Genomic DNA, 21,650 nt, shown 5'->3' on the forward strand with positions numbered 1-21,650 from the left:
TATCATTTGTCTTTAAAAAGAAAAAAAATTCGTATTACTATAATTAATCGTATATTTATGATATATACAATCATAAATTTTTTAAAATAAGCTAATATATTTTAAAAAATTTATATAAAAATACTAACGATGGACACATTCAAGCCAGCTTTTATATATATATATATATTTATTTATTTATTAAATTTATATCATGTAAGATATATAAAATCTAAATATACATTATTTAATAATTTCTTTTTCTTAATTTTTATAAAATTTATATAATAGATATTTTTCATTTTTTTTTTTTTCTTCTTCTTAAAATAAATCATAAATCAATAGAATTCTGCACGGAAGATGGCGTTGCACAAATCTCAGCTCCATCTGTTGATAGAAAGTGTGGGAAGTGTTCAGTTAGGTACACAACCTGTAGCCTAGAATGAACGTTTTCAGTTGTAGCGTATTATCTCCAAGTGTTTATATTTTGTTTATTTATTATACGGTATCGAAAACAATGAGGAATGATTAATTATTATAAAATCGTCTTTCATTCGACAACAACGAGAAAGGTAAAATTTTGACATTTGACAGCTAGCAAAAATCAATACTTTTATTTTTATTCCAATCGCTTTTTATTTTTTTATTTTTTTATTTTAATTTTTTTTAATATATTATTATTTAATGTGACAAATCACTTTTCAAAATGTAAACATTGATGACGTAACAATGAATGATTTCAAATTTTAAATAAATTGAAATTGATTATTTTATAAATATTCTTGTGAGTTTTGCCGTAAGAGAGAGAGGAAAAAAAAAAATAATTTTAAATATAATGTATCGCTTTATATTTAAAATTTAAATTTTTTAAAAATGTATTATGTATTATATAATACATTCTGAAGGCTAATTTATTGTATTATATTTTTTTACAGTTATAATAATTTAATGATAAATTTAAATCTGTAAAGAAAAAACATAAATAAAATAGTAATTCTAGTTTGATCCCGTTTAAAGGAAGTGCAGCAACACGAAGTAAAATGTTCTAATATTATTAGTTTTGTGTTGTTTCAATAAATTTTAGATTATTCTCTGAATATTATTGAATTTAAAGTTTCTGTGTGAAATAATCCCGGTAAAATTGGGGGGGATATATCATAAAACATACGAAATTCAACACAAAATGCCTGTAAATAATTTATTAAATTCATTGCTTTAAAATAATAAAAGTGCTGAAATTTGTAAATAAATTATTTAGAATGTCTCAAGATAATTTAGCTTTGTTTGTGTATAATTTACAGTTTAAGAAATATTCCTTGAATGCATTAATATCTATTTGAAAACTATACATTTAGAGTATGATGACAAAAATAGGTTAAAAATGTAAAGTCTACATTATTAGGATAAATGACTTTTAAATTTATTTAATCAAACTGTTTATTTCATTAATTATTCCTCATCATCTGCTTAGTGCAAAAATTGAAATATTTAAATTGGAAATTGCATTGTAATGGATTATAGAACAAAAAATGTAACTCATAATCCTATTTTATGCTTGCCTAGGAAGTTTTTTTTACAGATTAATATTCATTTTACCATTTGTTCCTATTTGCTTGCATTGACTATTTAGTATATTTGCTCTAATATGACATACATTCAAATATGATCCATGTTTCAGATAGATCAATAAAATAAAAATTTATAAAAAATATAAATGTAACAAAAATATTGTTGTTTTGCAGGAAATTAACACTAATGTTAATTCAGTAATGTTAATCAATAAACAAAAATAAAGCATCTTTGTAGTTGTTGTTTAGCTTAAAACATGGTAATATAGAAGTTGAATGATTAACTTTATTATACAATCATATCAAAATCAGGGGTCAAGTTTTCAGGAAAATACTAGATTCGAGCAGCATGACATTTAAAGAATAAATGCTTTGTAAAAACAAGCACTTATTTGAATAAATAAAATAATAATACATATAAGCATAAGTACCTGTGCTTGTTTCTACACAGATTAACTTGAAGATGAAAATGATTATTAGCCTGTAAATCAGCTTTCCAAGCAAACAATAAGTGATATGCATGGAAAGTGTTAAGCAGGAGTATTAATCAGAAATAATGAAATATTTTGATTCTTATATGAAATATAGTTTTAATTGTTACTACACATATATAAAAATTTTTTCAGCTAATTTATTAAATTAAACTTATTTAATGTATAAATATGGCATATGAAAATTTTCAGTATAGTCAAATTCAATATACACTTCGATTCTTTGAATACTTTGACACACAACTTACACTTCTGAGAATCAATATTTATTGTCTTACAAATGTTTTCAACCTGATCTACAGGTCATTGTTAGGTACTTTGAATTTTTCTGGAACATTTTTTTGTATTGGAATTCAAATTTCATATCTGTTCGAACAATTAGTTTAAATAACAAATATATATAAAAATGTTAAATTGAACTAATTAAAATACATGTATTCAAGTAAAGTAAAATAAAATAAACAAAAAATACAACTATATCAACACAATATACTTAATTATATTGACCGAGCACGTGTTATATATTATATTATACTGGGTTATTATTGATCATATATTTCCATGCCAATGGTAAACTTGTGGTTTCTTTGTGGTTCAAACATTTGCCAGTAAGACTGGATCTATATATTTCAAATTTTTTCTACAGCCATTGCTAAAAATGGTGAGTGCACTTGTCTAACAATCCTAGCCTCATTCCATTCAACAACCAAACCTTCTGTTTGTGCTACTCTGGATATGCCATATTATAGTGCCCTTTATTTATATTGTATACATGCTCTTTAAGCCTTTTGCTCAAATTCCTGGTGATGACACCTACCGTATTTTACGGACTATAAGACGCACCTTAATTTTTAAGCAATTTAAAAAAAAAAAAATACCTATAAGACGCTACAGACTATAAGACGCTCCTGAATTTTGGAGGCAATTTTTCGAAAATAAAAGTGCGTCTTAAGTCCGTAAAATACGGTATATATTCTTTGTTCGTGTCTAGTTGATCATTTTTATATGGTATCCTGTACACACCAGATTGTTCCTCCTTGATATTATCCTTGTCGTTTCTATGAAGACTATAAACTATGGGAATCTGTTTGTATATTAATCTTGTATTCTTGTAGTTGGCAATTTCCTTCATGATATTGGACATTCTTCTGTTGTATGTGAATTTAGTAAGTTCTTTGTTCATATTCTCTTTTATCTTCTTTTTATTAGGATCCGAATATGATCTTATTAACTCCTCAATGATTTTTGCTCTAAATCCCAAGGATCTAGCAACGGTTCTGATCCTATTTAATTCTTCCCACCTGTCATACACATTGGAGCAATAATTAAATGCCCTTCTAATAAGAGCTCTAAATGTCGATATCTTATACGTGTGAGGATCATTGGATGAGGAAGGAATGTATAGTGGGTCGTGGGTGGGCTTGATATATACCTTTGTGCTTAAGGAACTGTTTTCAAATGTAATGCTAATGTCTAAAAACTGCACTTCTGTTGCACTAAGTTGCTCTAATTTTAGTTTTAAATCATCTTTGTTAGAATTTATCTCATTCAAAAAATGTTGTATTCTTATGTCATTCCTCCATAAAATGGATACATCATCTACATATCTTTTGTATAAGATTATATCCTCTCTAAAATTCCTAATAGTAATTTGTTCTAATTTACATAGAACCAACTTGCAGAGTAACCCTAACATCAGGCTTCCCATAAGCACTCCTTTCCTTCAATTATATATCTTGCCTTCAAAGCTGAAGAATGATTGGAAACATATCAAGTCTGCAAGCAGCTCCATATCCTCAGGGAAGCCACCACGTCTGGGTTTAATATGCGTAAGGTGTCAATTAACGCATGATAACATGAATCCAGTTTTATTGATGGATATAGATTTTCAAATTCCATCGTTGAACCAATCTCTTTATCCATTAAAGATACGGTTTGGAGTTCATTTACTAAGTTTAGCAGGTTCCTTGTAATAAAATGGTTATTCTCTATCTGCTCTGATAACTATCTATGCAGGCACTTCTCAGTTTATATGTCAGTCCTTTACACTTTTTGACCACCAGTCTGATCTCCTTGTTATTCTTATGTGTTTTTGCAAAGCCAAATAATCTGGGTACATCTGTACCTGTGATATGGGATCCTTTGAGAAAAGGAAAGAATGCGGTAATGGCTTCGCTGACTATTCGGCTTTGCAAAAACACACAAGAATAACAAGGAGATCAGACTAGTGATCAAAAAGTGTAAAGGACCACTGGTCTGATCTCTTTATAAATATGAAATTTAAATTTGTATATGTATATTCCCAATGGAAGCACTGTATTGTCAAATATGGGACAGCTTCCCACAGCAAAAATATCTGAATCATGTAGAGCAGCCAGATTAACACATTTGCGCATGTGCTTTATAGAGCACCAACCTCTTGCAGTTTAGCTTGTGGATGCTACACACCAAAATATCATATAATGCTTCCAATGATTCCATCCATTAGCCACTCATAGAGAGCTATTTGACTAAGTGGATTGTTTTAAGATTTAAAAAGTAAAGAAGATTTTATGTTATTTTTATGTACATTTCTTTACAAACCTATATTTAATTATAATTATATTGACAGATTTTCGGACATAAAATTTTTAGAATTTTTATCACTTTTAGATGTTAATAATTTTAAATATTATGAAAAACAATTTTCCGAAGCAAGTTTTAATTCCTTAAGTAAATTTTTGGAAAATTTTTTGATTTATTTAAATTACATAGTGAATTGCAACATTTATATTCATGTCCAGACTATATTGGCAAGTCATTCTTAGACATAAAAATATTATAATTAATGACGATCTGAATGAAGATGTACTAAAAGAATTATGTGATTTAATATTAATTTTTACAGTACCATCTATGAGCTGTTCCTTGCCAATGTATGAATTCGCTTCACGGTTGAAAAACACATCTGTTGAATGCAGTTTTTCAACCATGAAGCAAATTCATACATTGGCAAGGAACACTCAATCAGAGGAAAGATTGTTGTCACTAGTGTTGCTTTCAATGGAAAAAAGCTTTTAAGTACTTTGATGGAATCAACGACAAGTGATTTTTATAATAAAGTAATTAATGACTTTGCAGAAAAAATTGCCAAATACAGTTAGTTTATAAAAAATAAAAAAAAGAAGTTCTTATATCTTTGTTTCATGTCAATGTATCTATTTTAGAATTAAAATAAACAAACTGTTAATTTTTGTCATTTCCGGTATTTGTTTAAAATTTTTATGCAAACGCAGCTTTTTTATCATCAAATGTCATGGCAAGCCACTGAGGCAGGACTTAGGTTGATATGGCCTCTTATGAAGTAATCTCTGTCTAGTTGTATGCACTTGGCCCAACATGTCTGACAGTCCTAGAAGACATGCTGAACATACTGGAACCTGTCTTTTGACATCTTCAGAATGACCATTGATGAGCCAGAACACTAGCTTTGTAGCTCCAATTTCAGATGAGGGAAGAAGAAAAAGTCTTACAGAGCTGTAGAGGGTTTAGCCACAGTCAATGTTTTGTCAGGTCAAATGTTGAGCAATAACATTGGCAACATGAGGGCTTGCATTATGATGGTGTAGGTGCCAACTAGTTGGACAAGTTGCTCAGGGCTTGTTTTGTCAGATGTGTTTGGCCAAGAACTTCAAAATTGTTAAGTGACACTGCCCAGTAACTGTTTTATGCAGGGACATTTCATGTTGATAAACCATTCCATTGTAGTTGAAGATGGAAATCACCATTACCTTTACCACAGATTGAATAACTTTGCCTTTTTTGGCTGCAGGAAATATATAGTAAACATTCAAACATTGAATGTATGCCATACCCTCTGTACTGTGGCAATATACCATATTATATATATATTAGATATAAATTTAGTTTTAAGTTTTCTTTCTTCTTTGTTTTTCTTTTTGTTTTCTCGAATTTTCTATTAACATTTCTTCCTGTGGGTGGGGTAACCCTTTCCACAAACCATGTTAACAATGGGAAGTGAAGTTCCTGAGGCTGCTAGAACGATAAGAAGGTTCATTCTTGGATCGGACTCTCAGTGCTCCTGCTCGTCGTCTAGAAGGACAAAGGGAGACGAAGGTGGCCTACAGAAAGAGAAAGGACCCCCACTAACGTAAAGAGAGAGACAACGTCCCTCGTATAAGGAGAATCTTCGAAGAGATCCAAAAAAGATCAGGGAGAAACAATTTAGCGTTGTTCCCCACCAGAAGAGTGTCAATACCAAACAGAGAACCCAGGTATTCCTTATAACCACCTCTATCATACTAAAACTTCTTCCTATTCTTCCTTTCCTTTTTAGTTTATAATTTAGTGTAAGTTATTCGTAAGATTACAAGTCCATCTTTTCTTATTTGTCGCGAGCACATTCTTTTGTTCTGTATTCGCTCGATTCCTCGTCCCAGTTTTGGATATTGTATAACATTAAGAATTAGAATACAAAAGAATCCTGTGTATTGCTAATCACATGAAAAAAATAAATTATTGTTGTTATTTTTTGTATACTACCTCTTGTGGACTATTGTACATTCGCATGACTATCACAGTACAGCCCAGACTTTGCTCTGTGTGACTTTTCCCCCTCATCTGAAATCTGAGCTACAGGGTCAGCATTTCAGCTCATCAACGGTTCTGAAGCTGATGTTAAAAGATGGATTCCAGCATGTCTTCCAGGACTGGCAGATACATTGAATTAAGTGCATACAACTTGATAGGGACTACTTAAAAAAATAAAGACTATTTCAACCTAGATGCTGTTTAATACATTGTTTGAGTAATAGTCATTCTTACTCTTTTTTGACTTGTCCTTGTATATAAAAAGTAACTTGCATATGAAATTAGATAATCCATAGCATACCCAATTCCAATCATTTATATGTCTATTATATGGAACATCTCACACATTTGCTATCCACATTATCTTACTTCACATTAATATTTATAATACAGATTGATTCTTTTTTAGACTTGTTAGTAAAGCATTTTTGTGTTTTTAGTAGAATTTCATTTTAACAGATTGCAGAACAAGATTTCTCAGAATAATAGATTTTTTTCTCTAGTTCCATCTATTGTAAACTTTGCATTTTTTCAACATTTGGTTGGGTGTTTCCAGGAATTTGTAGAGTTTAATGATGAACTTGTTACATCTGGAATATATACAATTAAAGAATTGTATGAAGGAGTCATCAGGCTGATATGTTTGAGGAGCTCCCTAGTGAATATTCTGATGCTAGGCCTATTACAGTCATGAAATTTAATGAGACTATCAAGTCTTTCCAAATTGTGAAGCCCTTCCTGATGAGTTTCAGCATAAATGAACATGTTGTACATGGCATAGCAGGCATATATATGTCAAGAGGTTGCTGTATTCAATAGGCAGAAAAGTAGCATCAAAACAAACTAAGATGGGCAAGTTTTTTAACAAATCATGAAAGTAAGTGAAGTGCTAATGAGCATATGTACTGTGCTTCTTTTTGCACTTACTGTATGTACAGTTTTCATCAGTTTTATCATATGCACGTATGGCATAATGTATGGTCTTGTAACATACATGTTTTTATAAATGATGGAGATCTCAAGAGAGTGAATAATTTCAAGTATGGGGTTAAAAAATAGAAATTTTTCAAATAATGGATATTTTCCTGGAATGAAATCTGTTGTTCATGATGTAATGGATTCTTGGAAGAGCAGATGATTTTCAGCAGCCTGAGTGATCCATTAAAACAAGGTTCTAATGTTTTTTAGGTAATCAAACAAAAACAGGATTTACAAGAAGGAAGTTGCATGAGGAATTTAATGATACCTTTAATTATTATGCCTTTGTGTCCTTTATCATAACTTAAATTTATCTTTGTATACTAGTACATTTATCAATTAACAGGACTTATTATACTAGAAAATTATGGATGCAGATATTTAGTCTTACAGATCAGAAATAATATTTTTTATTTAGTTCACCTGAACACATACCCTTTAAGCTTGTGTTTCGGACTTGTATGTCCCTCCTCAGCAGGCATTCAAAAAGCACTTTCTATAATTAACAATTAAAATGTTTTTTGTTACAAACATTTTAATTGTTAATTATAGAAAGTGCTTTTTGAATGCCTGCTGAGGAGGGACATACACTTTAAGCTTGTGTTTCGGACTTGTATGTGTTCAGGTGAACTAAACAAAAAATATTATTTCTGATCTGTAAGACTAAATATCTGCATCCATAATTTTCCAGTATAATAAGTCCTGTTAATTGATAAATGTACTAGTATACAAAGATAAATTTAAATTTAATGATACCATTCTTATTACTGCCCTACTGTGTGTTACAAGAAACTTTTTAATGTTGAATATTTATTTACTATGGGCCCAAAAGATAGCATTTGAAACTTAATTAAATAAAAATATTTACCCCTCTATGACCCATAAGACTATTCTAAGTTTGATTTATTTCATAGTCATATAAACTGAATCATAAGATTTATCAAGTTCTTTCTAGATAAATGCTTTAAAGATATCATTGGATTTACTTCTAAGCAGACTGAATGTGTCTTGAAGTCTTTCATCAGAAAATTTTGTTACACATGGACTTTGCAGATAGTCACTCATTAATTAAAAACTTTGCCTACAAAGATTTGTTTACAGAGAAGGTTTGGAATATTTTTGCATAAACCCATATAATTTCAGGAATATATTCACCTATAATAATGCTACTAATTACTAATTAAATGCAAAGTAGTCTAATTTGGCCTAAAGATAGGCATTAGGTGCAATCTCTTCATAAATTTAATAATTATAATTAAATTAATATTTTAATAATTAATTTAGAGAGTTTTGGAAGAAAAGAATTGGCCTAAAACAGGAATTTAACCCACAACTCTTGTTTACCATGCAGATGCATTGCCAGTTACCTGGATCTTCATCCAATCTTTGCTTCTAGAACTATTAATTTAGATATAACCTTACTGGTTACTCTAGTAATTGTTTGGCATTAATCTGAAAATTAGGTTAACAGATGTTTATATTTATATAAACCAATGCCTTAATTTTCAGTAAATTTTTATAATGTAACTTTTTACTATGAAATTTTGCTGTTCTTTAGTTCATTTATTACAAAATTTAATTTAATAATAATAAGCTAACACTACATTTTGGCATTGGTAACATGTAATGTGTCAGTCAGGTGCCACCAACTCTCATTTCCTACAAATCTTATATTGTTTCTTGCATATCCTGTTTTTGTTTGATCACTCAATTTACTGTACTTGAAAAATTAATTTTTCTTACACTATAAAATAGTGTTACCACCTTTACAAAATCGCTGACCCGGACGGCAGGTCAGGTTTGTTCGAATGGAAGTTCCTGACGCATGCGCAATGTCATTTTACAATGCAAAGAATAATGTGCATGCCGTTCTAAATCAGTTACGACTAGGGACTAGGGACTTGCATAGGAGTAACGTATGTAACCTAAATTAAGAAAGAAAGAACAGATAATTTAGCTCCATACAGTACAAGAAAAAAAAAAAAAAGAAAAGCAAAAAAAAAAAAAAGGTTGAGAGGCAGGTTGTGCATCACACGTCAGCGTAAACAGAGTAGCATGGCGGAATGGCAGATGAGTTTCAATGAGGGCGGTCTTTAGCTGTTCAAATGGTGTAAATTTATAAAAATATTTGCAAGAACTTTGTTTCATCGTAATTTTACAATTTCTACGAAATTCCCGGATGAAATTAATAGTTCACTCGGACAGTGAGTCAATTCCTGGACTGTCCGGGTGAAAACTGGACAGGTGGTAACACCACTATAAAGTGTGATATCAACTGCTATCATCTGTATTATTGCACATATTAGGCTTTATAAATACAATTTTCTAATGACTCATTGAACAAGGCAATGACTTTCACGTAACATGAATAATTATGATCTTTGACCCATAATAATTTTTTATGAATTGAGGCCATTTCCATTGTAATGAAATATATGTAGACTTTTCATTTAAATCTGCTTTGAAATATGAAATATTTTGTACATCAAGTTTATAATAGGGATAGTCTGTTTAATAATTTTTATATTAATTTTTTAGGCTGTTTAAAATTTAAGTTATTTTAATTGTTAAGTATGCATTTTTAATTTCTTTTACAGATCCTAACAGAAACATGACTATTTTGGAAGACATTTGTAAAACATCCCCCAAATGAAAAATTTTAAAATAATTTATAACTTTGTATAGTTGAATGGTTTTTTTACAGTTTAGATATAATATAACTTCAAAGTTTTTCTCTATAGTTTTGGTGATAAAGTTGCAATGCAGATGACAAATTCTAATAAATTAGAAAAAGCAAGATCTGCTATTTTTACCTTCAAACCCAGTTCACAGCAAACATTAGTTGTTCAAAGCCCCGAAAGACGACCTTCATTAAATATGACACCACAAGTTACATCTCCCTTAATTATTCCTGTACTTCCACTAACACAAGGATCACATGGAACAGCCATTTCAAAAGTAACACCATTACCACATTTTTTAACAAATGTGGAAAATATACCCTCTCGCCCTTTGTCTTCACCTCCTCCAGAACCTTTCATGATTATGCGAAATAAAGCTCTGAATAAAAGAGTAATTATAAATGTTGGTGGAACAAAACATGAGGTGTTATGGTGTACATTAGAAAGATTACCGCATACTCGACTAGGACGTTTGAGAGAGTGCAATACACATGAAGCAATCATGGAGATATGTGATGACTACAGTTTAGTTGACAATGAATATTTTTTTGATCGTCATCCCAAATCATTTGGTGCTGTTTTAAATTTTTTTCGTACTGGAAAACTTCATTTAGTTGAAGAAATGTGTGTTTTAGCATTTAGTGATGATTTAGAATATTGGGGTATTGATGAATTATATTTAGAATCATGTTGTCAACATAAATATCATCAGAGGAAAGAACATGTTCATGAAGAGATGAGAAAAGAAGCAGAATCTTTGTTAGAAAGAGATGAAGAATTTTTTGGATATGGGAGGTGCTCGCCATATCGTAAGTTTCTTTGGGATTTGTTAGAAAAAGCCAACCTCATCCCTTGCAGCAAGAGTGAGTATGTAATTAAATATAAATAAGATGATCAATAATAGATATAATTTGTAATGAATGCAATAAAATAATAAGACTTAAGTTTCTACTTTGTTAATAATTTTCTTTTTAAAAGAGCTTATATTTCTGAAATCCATGATACAGGCAACAGTACACTTTTATGACAATTTGATCAAGAGAAACAATAATACACAGCATTATGTGCAACAAAAGTATTAAAAGACATAATATTTTATTTATATTTATGGTAATTTACCATAGATTTTTTTAATAATAATTTGTTAGTCAATATCTTCATTAATATTGTATTTTATATTTTTTACTTTGAGTTATGTGTAAATTAAATATAGATTCATTGATTGCAATACAAACTGATAATTTATTATGTTTATTAAAAAATTATTAGTTAATATTTTAATTAATAAAAAATTATTTTCTGAAAATTTAAAACATTAGTTATTACACTTAGTCTGTTTGTCAGTTTCTTTTATAGTCTTGGGAAATGAATTTTCCAAGTTATTTATAAACAGAAATGCAGAAGAATTCATCTAGATTTTTTCTAATTCTAAAAATAATTAATATAAAAGTATCAATACTTAATAATTTATTTTAACATATTCTAATGTCTATGCTAATATGATTATGTTAAGTAATATACATAATTTAGTCAATACATACAAAATGAAAGAATCATAGTCCATATAATCAGAAAACATTATATCTGGCAAAATATTAATAATGCTTATTTATGTATTTGTGTTTATAGTACTTGTCTTATTGTGTATTAATGTAGCTTGAAAAATAGTATTAAATTATGGGTGTATAATGAAAACCGTTTTGGTGTCTAATGAATATTGGTTGTGTGTTTTGATTTAACATAAATAATATAGTTTGTTTTGACAACACTTAATGTGGATTGTGAAATGTAAAGTATACAGTAATAGCTGTTTTCTTCTAATTTAGTGATTTGTTATATTGTTAAGACATATGAATTGAACATATAATTATAAATTTTATTCCATTTTGTATGTATTACACAATACAATTGATACATTTATGATTAAATATATAGAAAATAGATTATTTATACATAAGTTATTTAAATAAGTAAACTATTTTAGTGAAATATTCAACAAAAATAATTGTATAATATTAATATAATTTAAAATTATTGAAAAATTAATTAGTTAATAGTAATGAATATTATTACAAATGCAAAAAATATAGTTGTATGAGTTTGTCATTATTTTGAAGAAAAAGTAGATATTATTTATTCTAATATATTTTAAAATTTTACTATGAGATTGCTATAGGATCAATAAGTTCTTTTAATATTAGATTAGATCAGGAAGAATGTTTTCATAATTTATATGTTGTTTAAAAAATGCATTTTTATTCCCTATCACATAATTCTTTTTCAGTTTACAAATGTAACTTACGTTCAATAATACATTTACAGTTTATCATATTTTTTAAAAAGATATTTGATTATCATTTTCATTAAAAAAATTATATATTTTTACATATAACTAATTTTAAATATTTCCTTGCTTTTAATTCATTCTTTACCATTTTTCTTTTAGTTATTTTATATCCAGTTTATATCTGAATAACATTTCGTCAATTGTTGAATTACAATATTATTATTATCTTAGTTATTTATGTTCCAATCTTCATCTTTCTCTGTATGGGTGTGTCATAGAGGTGTGTCAGTTGGAAGATGTGGAGCAATTACACTGTTCTCCATTTAGTACCATTTTATTGATCAATCTTATAATCATTAAATAATTCGTCATTAAATCATTAATTATCATTCAAAGATTGTTTTTCATAATTTTTATATACATAGACAAACTAGTTTGATATAATTCAAAATGAAAAGAGTTAAATTAACATTCTAACAAAATGTTATTTTATTTCCAATTTATTAAATACTCATTTTAATGATTTAAATCTTGATTTTAACATCAGAAGTTTTTTTTAATATATCATGCTTCAGATTTGTTACAAAATTAAGTAATATGTAACTTTTTTATTCTAATAAATTTTTTGTCAATAAATTTGTATTTATTTATTTAATTAAAAATAATTAAAATAATTTTCTTCATTTTTTGACAAACTCATATAAAAATATATTTATACTTTAATTAAAATGAATAAATTTGTGTTTTGCAAAGTATTTGCTAATAATGCTTTCTCATGTTTTGCTTTTTTTGTCTGTCCTCCATGTTTCAAGGCCTGATGTTTGTGACTTTGATAGGATTGGGCAGTGAACAACCGCATTTCACAGTGCTGCCAGATATGCATGTGTAAGCTTTCACTGCACGCTGTTGTTCACTAACATCTGTGGATAAATTCTTGCACTTGTGTCACAATTGCATGAATATTTCTGCTATGAAGTGATAAGAAAAATGATAAATTGTCTGGAGAAGAACTTCTGCTACGAAACAAAGATGTAAAAGCATAAAAGATGTTTTTGGTTTTATATTTTTATTTTTGTATTGTTATTTTTTATTTTATTTTTTGCTATGTATTTATTGCATTAAAAGTTATTTTGTTGCATGTATTTCATTGATATATTACTATTATGCAAATATATTTAAAATTTAGGTTTTATTAACTTTTTCGCAAACATCATCCACAGTTTTAGCTTCTATCTTACAGGTTGTTGGTGTTCTGTCAATTTTGTTCGTTATTCTATCAACGATTGCATTGACACTTAACACCTTGCCCCAGTTACAAGAAAAAGACAAAGATGGTCATCCTGTGGATAATCACAATCTTGCTGTGGTAGAAGCTGTCTGCATAACTTGGTTTACACTTGAATATTTACTTCGTTTTATTTCATCTCCAAATAAATGGAAATTTTTCAAAGGTGTACTAAACACAATTGATCTTCTAGCTATTTTGCCTTATTTTGTTTCTTTATTTTTAATTGAATCAAACAGACAAGGAGATTCATTGTATGATGTTCGACGTTTAGTACAAGTATTTAGAATAATGAGAATACTCCGAATCTTGAAATTAGCCAGGCATTCTACTGGTCTTCAAAGTTTAGGTTTTACATTAAGAAACAGTTACAAAGAATTAGGTTTATTAATGTTATTTTTAGCAATTGGTATCATGATATTTTCAAGTCTTGCGTATTTTGCTGAGAAGGATGAGCACTCGACGAAATTTACAAGTATCCCAGAAACATTCTGGTGGGCAAGTATCACAATGACGACAGTTGGATACGGTGATATTTACCCTACCACACCACTGGGAAAAGTGATAGGTACTTTGTGTTGTATCTGTGGTGTGTTGGTTATTGCACTGCCTATTCCTATCATTGTCAACAATTTTTCTGAGTTTTATAAGAATCAAATGAGACGAGAGAAGGCTTTAAAACGAAAAGAAGCACTAGAACGTGCAAAACGAGAAGGTAGCATTGTTTCATTTCATCATGTAAATTTGCGAGATGCTTTTGCAAAGAGTATGGATTTCATTGATGTTCTAATGGAATCAGGACAAAATCCTAGTCAGGTTAGTTTTGTATTTTATACTTATCATAAAATTTTGATTGTTATTTCTTTTTATTGCATAATAGAAAAATTTTTAAATTTATCATACTCGCAATATATTGCTTGCTGAGAACCACTTACTCTATCTCCATTTTTGCATATTGTACTATTGTAACAAGAACAATTTGTACTATGTGAATTCGTTCAGCAGTGTTTTTAACTTTCAAGCTCAATTTCTCAAAATGTACTGTACATAACTGAAGATAGAATAAAGTGGTTCTCGACCAGTAATATATCCAGATACAAATCTAAAATTGGAAATATTTAAATACAGTACATAGTGTATTCATATCCAATATATGAGAAATACAAACATCTATTTTTTATCATGATTAAAAATTATATTTGTTAAAAGAATGAAATCCACATTTTTACTTTGAATTTTTAATACACACACACACTTGTTTTTTCTCATTTAATAAGTTTAATGCTGCTGTTGCTTTTGAGTAGGAATTTTGCTGTTGCCTCATTCTAGAGAAAATGGATAAATTCTCTTTTCATTACTGTGCAATAAAAAAATGTAAACAGTTTATAGTAAAAAAGTTTGTTTAAGTGTAAAAAAAATTTTTTTTCTAATTTTAGAAGAATTAAAAGTATTATGATAAATTTTATGACATTCATTATACAGTATAAATGTTATGTGATAATTAACATTTTTTTAATTAAATATTTAATGATCAACCAATAAAATATTGTCTTATTGAAGCATTGAATTATAAATATACACTATCAAATTTTTTAATTTTAATTATTAAAGTAAATGGATATCTTCTATATTATCTATTGTCATTGTGATTTATACCAATGCTACTGAAATGTCATTACAGCCCAGTAATAAACTGTTCACAGACCACCACTGATCCAGCTGGTATGCAAATAATTTATTACTGAACTACAATGAGATTTCACTTAAAATTTCATTATTTTATATATTATGTTAATAAAACTATTTAAAAACATTTGTAAAACATATTTTAAAAACATATTTTATAACTTTTGTTTTCTTTATTATTTAAACAGTTAATGCAGGGGACTTGCAATTTAAAGCTGCCTATAAACCCACTTTTTTTTCAAAATGATTAGAACCAAATTTTGTTGTTATATTTTTCTTACTAATCAGTCTAAAAATTAAAATAAAAAAATGTAAAATACATTTGAATTCCATTCTCTTCTTTTTATAACTGTTTTAATTTAATTTTACAAAATGCTAGTCCACAATGGATTGAAGTGAAAAAACATTGGTCTGTGACACAGAAAGTTTGAGAAGCACTGATTATTTGCTAGTGTTTATGAATCTCACTTTCACTTGGTTCTATGAGGTATCTGTCATACTTGAAATTATCTCCCATTTTCCAGATCACTAAAGGAATAAGAATGCCTGTCAGTTATCATTGATCTAATTAGTTTGAAAAAATCATAAAATAACCAATAACTCATCTTAATTTTTACAAAACTTAAGTAAAAACGCAACAAAGTATTTTCCGTATTATACTGGAAGTAGAGCTTTAGTTCATCATGGATTATTCCATCACTGGCCACTGGCACTGAGTGTTGGGTGCCCATTTTTGTATCTGGGTATTGAGTACATGGATACACAGCTATTACTTGAATACCCAAATTCATTTAGAAGAGTGTGTACAATTTTTATAAACAAGCAAAATGATTAAATTACAGAAAATGTTTACTAATCTATTTAGCTTTTTTAATTGAACATTTCTTTTTAATGAGTTATTATTTTCAATTTTTAATTCATTAAAATTGTTAATTAGGAGAAAGATTATCTTTTTAGAATCACTGAATTATTAAAATTTAAAATAATACATTTTATTAAATAAAAATAATTTATCTTGTTATTAATCCACAACCCTAAAATTATATGACTTTGAAAGGGGAAAAATTGGTTTTACTTATTTTTTTTTATATGTTCTTTAATTTGTTACAAAAATATAAATTTATTAAATTTGATCTTTAATTCTCCCTTATAAAATATTAATAAACTGGATAAAATTTAATCAGAAATTATCTTTTTTGTTACACAATCAAAATTATTAAATTGAAAATTCAAAAATGACACCATTTAAATGATGATTATTTATAGTTTTTCACATTGTTTTCATTTTTAGACCAGCTTATTAACACCTGAGGATGTAAAAAACAGTAATTGTGAGGAGTTAGGAAAGTGAAAATATTTTGAAAAATTTTTATTGATGTTCCTGACTGATGTATGTAAAGATTATTAAGATTATTATATATTGTTCTCTCAAAATTATAATATTTCATAACTAATAACACATTTTTAGAATCTCAAAATACTGTTGATAACATTTTTAATTTAAAAATATTTAAGCTGAATGTAACTTTAGTTATTTCAACTTACATTTAAACTTTGTTTTTAATTTTATGCAGTTTTATTCCATATGTGTTTATATGTACACTTCCTGTATTTATTTTATCCTAACATGCACTTGATTTCTTTGTCTTGGAAAAATCAGAGAACTGATTTGTAGAATGTTTCTATTATTTTCATCTCGTGTTCCAGTATTACAGTAGGGCATCTATTATCTGAATATCAATCAACCATTTCAATCAGCAAATTCAAATTTCTACCAGTTTAGGTTGGCAGGGAGGGGGAAAGTGCTGCAGTGCTGTGGCACTGCAGCACTTTCCCCCTCCCTGCCAACCTAAACTGTAGGCCTACTTTAAAGTACTACTTTATGTAAGGTATGTATTTGTAAGATATGTGATACAAAATATATACAGTACAGTTTTGTGTTTAATATATTTTTTTGTAAATGATCAGTTATCAGAACAAACTCAGTCCCAAATTGTTTTGGATATTCGGTGCTCTACTGTATTTGTGTTTAGTCTCATATTTTATTTAACCCTATTATCAAGTAATGAAAAGGTTGTGGTATGGAACTATTTTTATCATTTCGTGATTAAATAAAATCAGTTTGCAACAATTAATTTGTGATAGTCTCTCTTTTTCAAATTAAATTATTTTAAATTTGGATTATAAAATATTGCAGTGAAATACCAGCTTTGAAAAAGGAAATTATAATAGATACTCTTTTCTTATTCTCCTTCCAGTCATCACTGATATGTAAGGCTTCTGTTGAAAAATCCAAGTATTGTATAAGTTTGTGTTTGAGAATTTCATAAATGTATTGGATTACAACTTTGATTGTAATAAATTAAAATTAGCTATGAATGGATGACTTTTTACTAATAATGTACAGTGCTATTACTTACATTCTTTTATCTGTATTAGGTTCATAGCTCTGTGTACTTAATCAATTTTCAAACATGTAGCAATTCTAATGCAGATAGCATTTGTGCTGCATATCTCAATTTTCATTAAAGCTAAGAAGGATCAATTTTATTATATAACAAGCCTAACTAATATAATACAGGTACTCCTCACTTTATGACCTATCTGCTTAACGACCACTTGCACTTACGACCAATCGAGTTTCGACCTGCAATTCGGGGAATTCCCTTTCTCAGCTTGAGTGTCGATCAGTGGCAAATGGTGACATGTGCACTAAGTGTACTATAATAGGCTAATAGTGTACTATAATAGTCTTTTTATGAATAAATTTGAAGTTTGTTGCATAATTTGTATAATTTTACAACAATTCTATATTCCCGGCACAAGCTCCTTGCTTATCAATCAATTCGCTTAACGACATAGTCGTTGGAATGAAACTTGGTCGTAAAGCTCTGTATAGTAAATGTATTTTATATTTTACACTTTATTTCCTTTTATGTGATACTTTACATAATATACCTATTACAATCGCTTGACACAATTAATTAAACTGAATGTAATGATTAGTTTGGCAAAATAATAATTAATAATTGTATTTAATTGTATAAACTAAAAATTTTCAATTAAAATTAAATTTTGTTAAATCTATTAGATTGGTTTGATTTAATTAAAAATCATTATTTGTGCCCTATAGTATTTATAAAATATAGTATTAAAATCATATTTAAGCCTAATATTTCTTAATTTAATTTTTACAGATTGATGCAGTAAGTGTTGGAAATGAATCTTCACAAATAAACACAGGTGCAATTTGCTACAAAAATATTGATTCTTCAATAATTGAACGTTGTCCAAATTGGAGAAAAGATTCTCAAGCTCAGTCATTACCATCAGGCATTATAAATCCAATTTCTAATAATTTATTGGATATCTCAGAGTTACAAAATGCAAAGTCTTCTAATTTAAGAAGTGATAGTTGTGGAGCACTTGATCGAATGAAAAATAATCAATTAGAAGGTTCAAATTCCATAGCAAGTTATTCACAGGGCTTTGTATCTACAGTAGGTATTTCTTCAAAATAATTTAACTTTGTATTTAATTATTTTTGTATATTAAGTTATTTTAATTTTTACATTTTTATTCAGAGATTTTGAAAATTACAACACCGAAAATTCTAGATAGGATCAATTCATATAAATTTTTATATATTGCTCTTTTATGATAGTGTTGGTAAATTTGTCTTTATTAACTTGCTAAAAACTTCAATTACATTTTTTTCTTTTCATAATTAGTTTAACGAGACAGATTTTCATAATCAATTGTATAGATAAAAATAAACAGAATTCCACATATTCTCAAAAAAAGTTAGAATAACTACATAGAATAAATACAGAACAGTTGATAATATACTGTTCAAGGAAGTGTCTACTTGGATCATGGTGGCAATGAAATAGGAAAGAGGAATAATATCAGTGAAAGTTTTGATGAAGATATGAATGTGATGAAGTATTGTTTCAATGACTTTCCAAATTCTTTTAATACAAATTGCTAATTTTTTGTATGCAAATAAAATTAATAATAAAAGGTCAACTTATATTCAGGTCCTAATTTTTTCAAAAAATAAGGATTCCAAAATTGGGAGTGGACTTATATTTGGGCCAATATCATAATTTCTTGGAATAATTATGTCAAAAGGTATATAGTAAGTGAAAATTAAATTCAGTTATTGTTTTAATTTTTCATTTTATTTTTAATCAAATTGCTTTTGTAAAGGAAAGATTATTGAATGTAAGAATACATATAACACAGCCTGAATATTTTTTATTTTATAATAATTATTTTATATATTTTCATTATTTTTTAATGAAATTTATCAATAAGTTAATCACTGGAATTTACATTAAATTTTATTGAACAAAAAATCATATTCAATATAGGTAATTTAATATTGCAAAAAAATTTATTATACAGATTTTATAAGGAAATTTGAAAAAATTTAGATAGTTTTTACATTAAATTACCTATGCTGGAAATGAAATTTATTTTTTGCTATTTATTGTAATTTTTTATAGTTTTTATTAATACTCCAAATAATTTATTTCTAGGAAGTTAAAGAATTCATAGATCAAGATTTGCCAACTTATGCTGATGTACAAACTAACATCGAAATGAAAACAATAAATAAGTGGGATATTGGGAGTGAAGAAAGTTCGGACACATATTTAAGTTGTAATACTCATCAGTTTGCATCATTAGGTGATCTTTATTTAGATGAAACGTCAAAACCTTCAGGTACTTTTACATCCAACAATAGTGTTTACATAAATCCATTTGATAATAATAATTACACTGTTTCTAATGTTGAAGATTTATCTCAGAAAATGTATAATAGTAAAAACACATCTTTTAATCCTGAAATTGCTAATAAAAATAATTTACTTAAAAATAAAGACAACGAACCATCTGAATGTCAAACTCAAGATGATGGAAAACCATTAAATATTACACCAAAACCTCGTCTCTCATCTGATATTCGTAATCCATTGCTTAATGCTTTTTCTTTTAAGAGACCATGGCTGTTTCAAAATTTAAAATCTAGATCAAGGTTTGATGGAAGAGGTACACCTTCATGTAGTTTAGGATCATCTGCTGATTCTCTCACTGGAAGTACTGGAAGTCATCAAAGTAGTGGAAAATCAAAAGTTGGAATAAAAGTTTCGTTTCCTTATTTAGGTAAGCAGAAAAATTATAATTGATGTAGGATATTATTTTACAGTAAAAATTAAATGTTTAGTTTAAATAATTTGGAAGATTAGTTGTTTATTATTCATATTTTCACAAATAATTCAGAATATGTGAAGAGAATTTAAAAGTTAATTTGATAAATGTATAATTTACAATAGTTTTCCATATTATACTTCATTTTCTTCTCTGTTATTCTTCTGATAATCAGTTGTAAAGCTTCCTGTGAATCAACAACAAATTGCAATGAGATTTGAGAATGTCAAATATTAACATTCAATTTTTTGAATTTTCTTATTTTTCAATGCATAGGCTACACTTAAAAATGAGAAAAATTCTTGATGTACAAGTCTATGGTTGCAGTTATAATGGGGCTTTTTCCCTCGGCCTAGAGAAAACTTAGGATAACTACCTCTATAAAATTAATGTTACTTTTACTAACAGAAAATAATCTTTAAGACTGCTTTTTATGAATAAAGAAATATTTTATGCATTTCACATGTTTTTAAAAAAAATGGCAAAAGGAATTTGTTAAGAGGCAAAAGGGCCCATTTTACTTCTGATCCCATACAGGTTCTCAACAAATCTGGTTAGTAATGCTTGAATATGAATTTTCCTTCTGAGAACTTTGGAAATATGCATTATTAGGAAAATTTCCTCATCACTAAAAATAAAGTTGTAATGTTAAATTTGATATGAAAAATTACTCTAGAAAAATAAAATGAATATTTTTGAAATGACACAACTTTATAAAATATAAAGTTTATCAAGTAATATTAAACAAATAGTCATTTGTATATTAAAACATTATAATGCAATGTAATTAATTAATTTACTTTAATGATAAAAATTCATTATTACGTACATTATTTATTTCAACCAATGCTATTTGTTGTAAAAAATATTAATTAAAAGAAATAAATG

The 21,650-nt window shown here is 27.7% G+C and overlaps 1 protein-coding gene across 1 annotated transcript in view; it reads left to right on the plus strand.

The window, feature by feature from the left end:
* The first annotated feature begins 380 nt into the window (after positions 1-380).
* Positions 381-21,650, plus strand: part of LOC136989645 (potassium voltage-gated channel subfamily B member 1-like) — a 36,286-nt gene continuing 15,016 nt past the window's right edge. Inside the window, 6 exon segments of the mRNA XM_067287864.1 lie at positions 381-551; positions 10,204-11,122; positions 11,124-11,150; positions 13,815-14,675; positions 18,743-19,045; positions 20,090-20,717. Of these exon segments, the coding sequence (XP_067143965.1) occupies positions 10,367-11,122; positions 11,124-11,150; positions 13,815-14,675; positions 18,743-19,045; positions 20,090-20,717 (2,575 nt within the window). The 5' untranslated portion in view covers positions 381-551; positions 10,204-10,366.

The sequence above is a fragment of the Centruroides vittatus genome, unplaced genomic scaffold, assembly GCF_030686945.1.
Source record: "Centruroides vittatus isolate TY-2023 unplaced genomic scaffold, ASM3068694v2 scaffold_752, whole genome shotgun sequence".
Classification (NCBI taxonomy): domain Eukaryota; kingdom Metazoa; phylum Arthropoda; class Arachnida; order Scorpiones; family Buthidae; genus Centruroides; species Centruroides vittatus.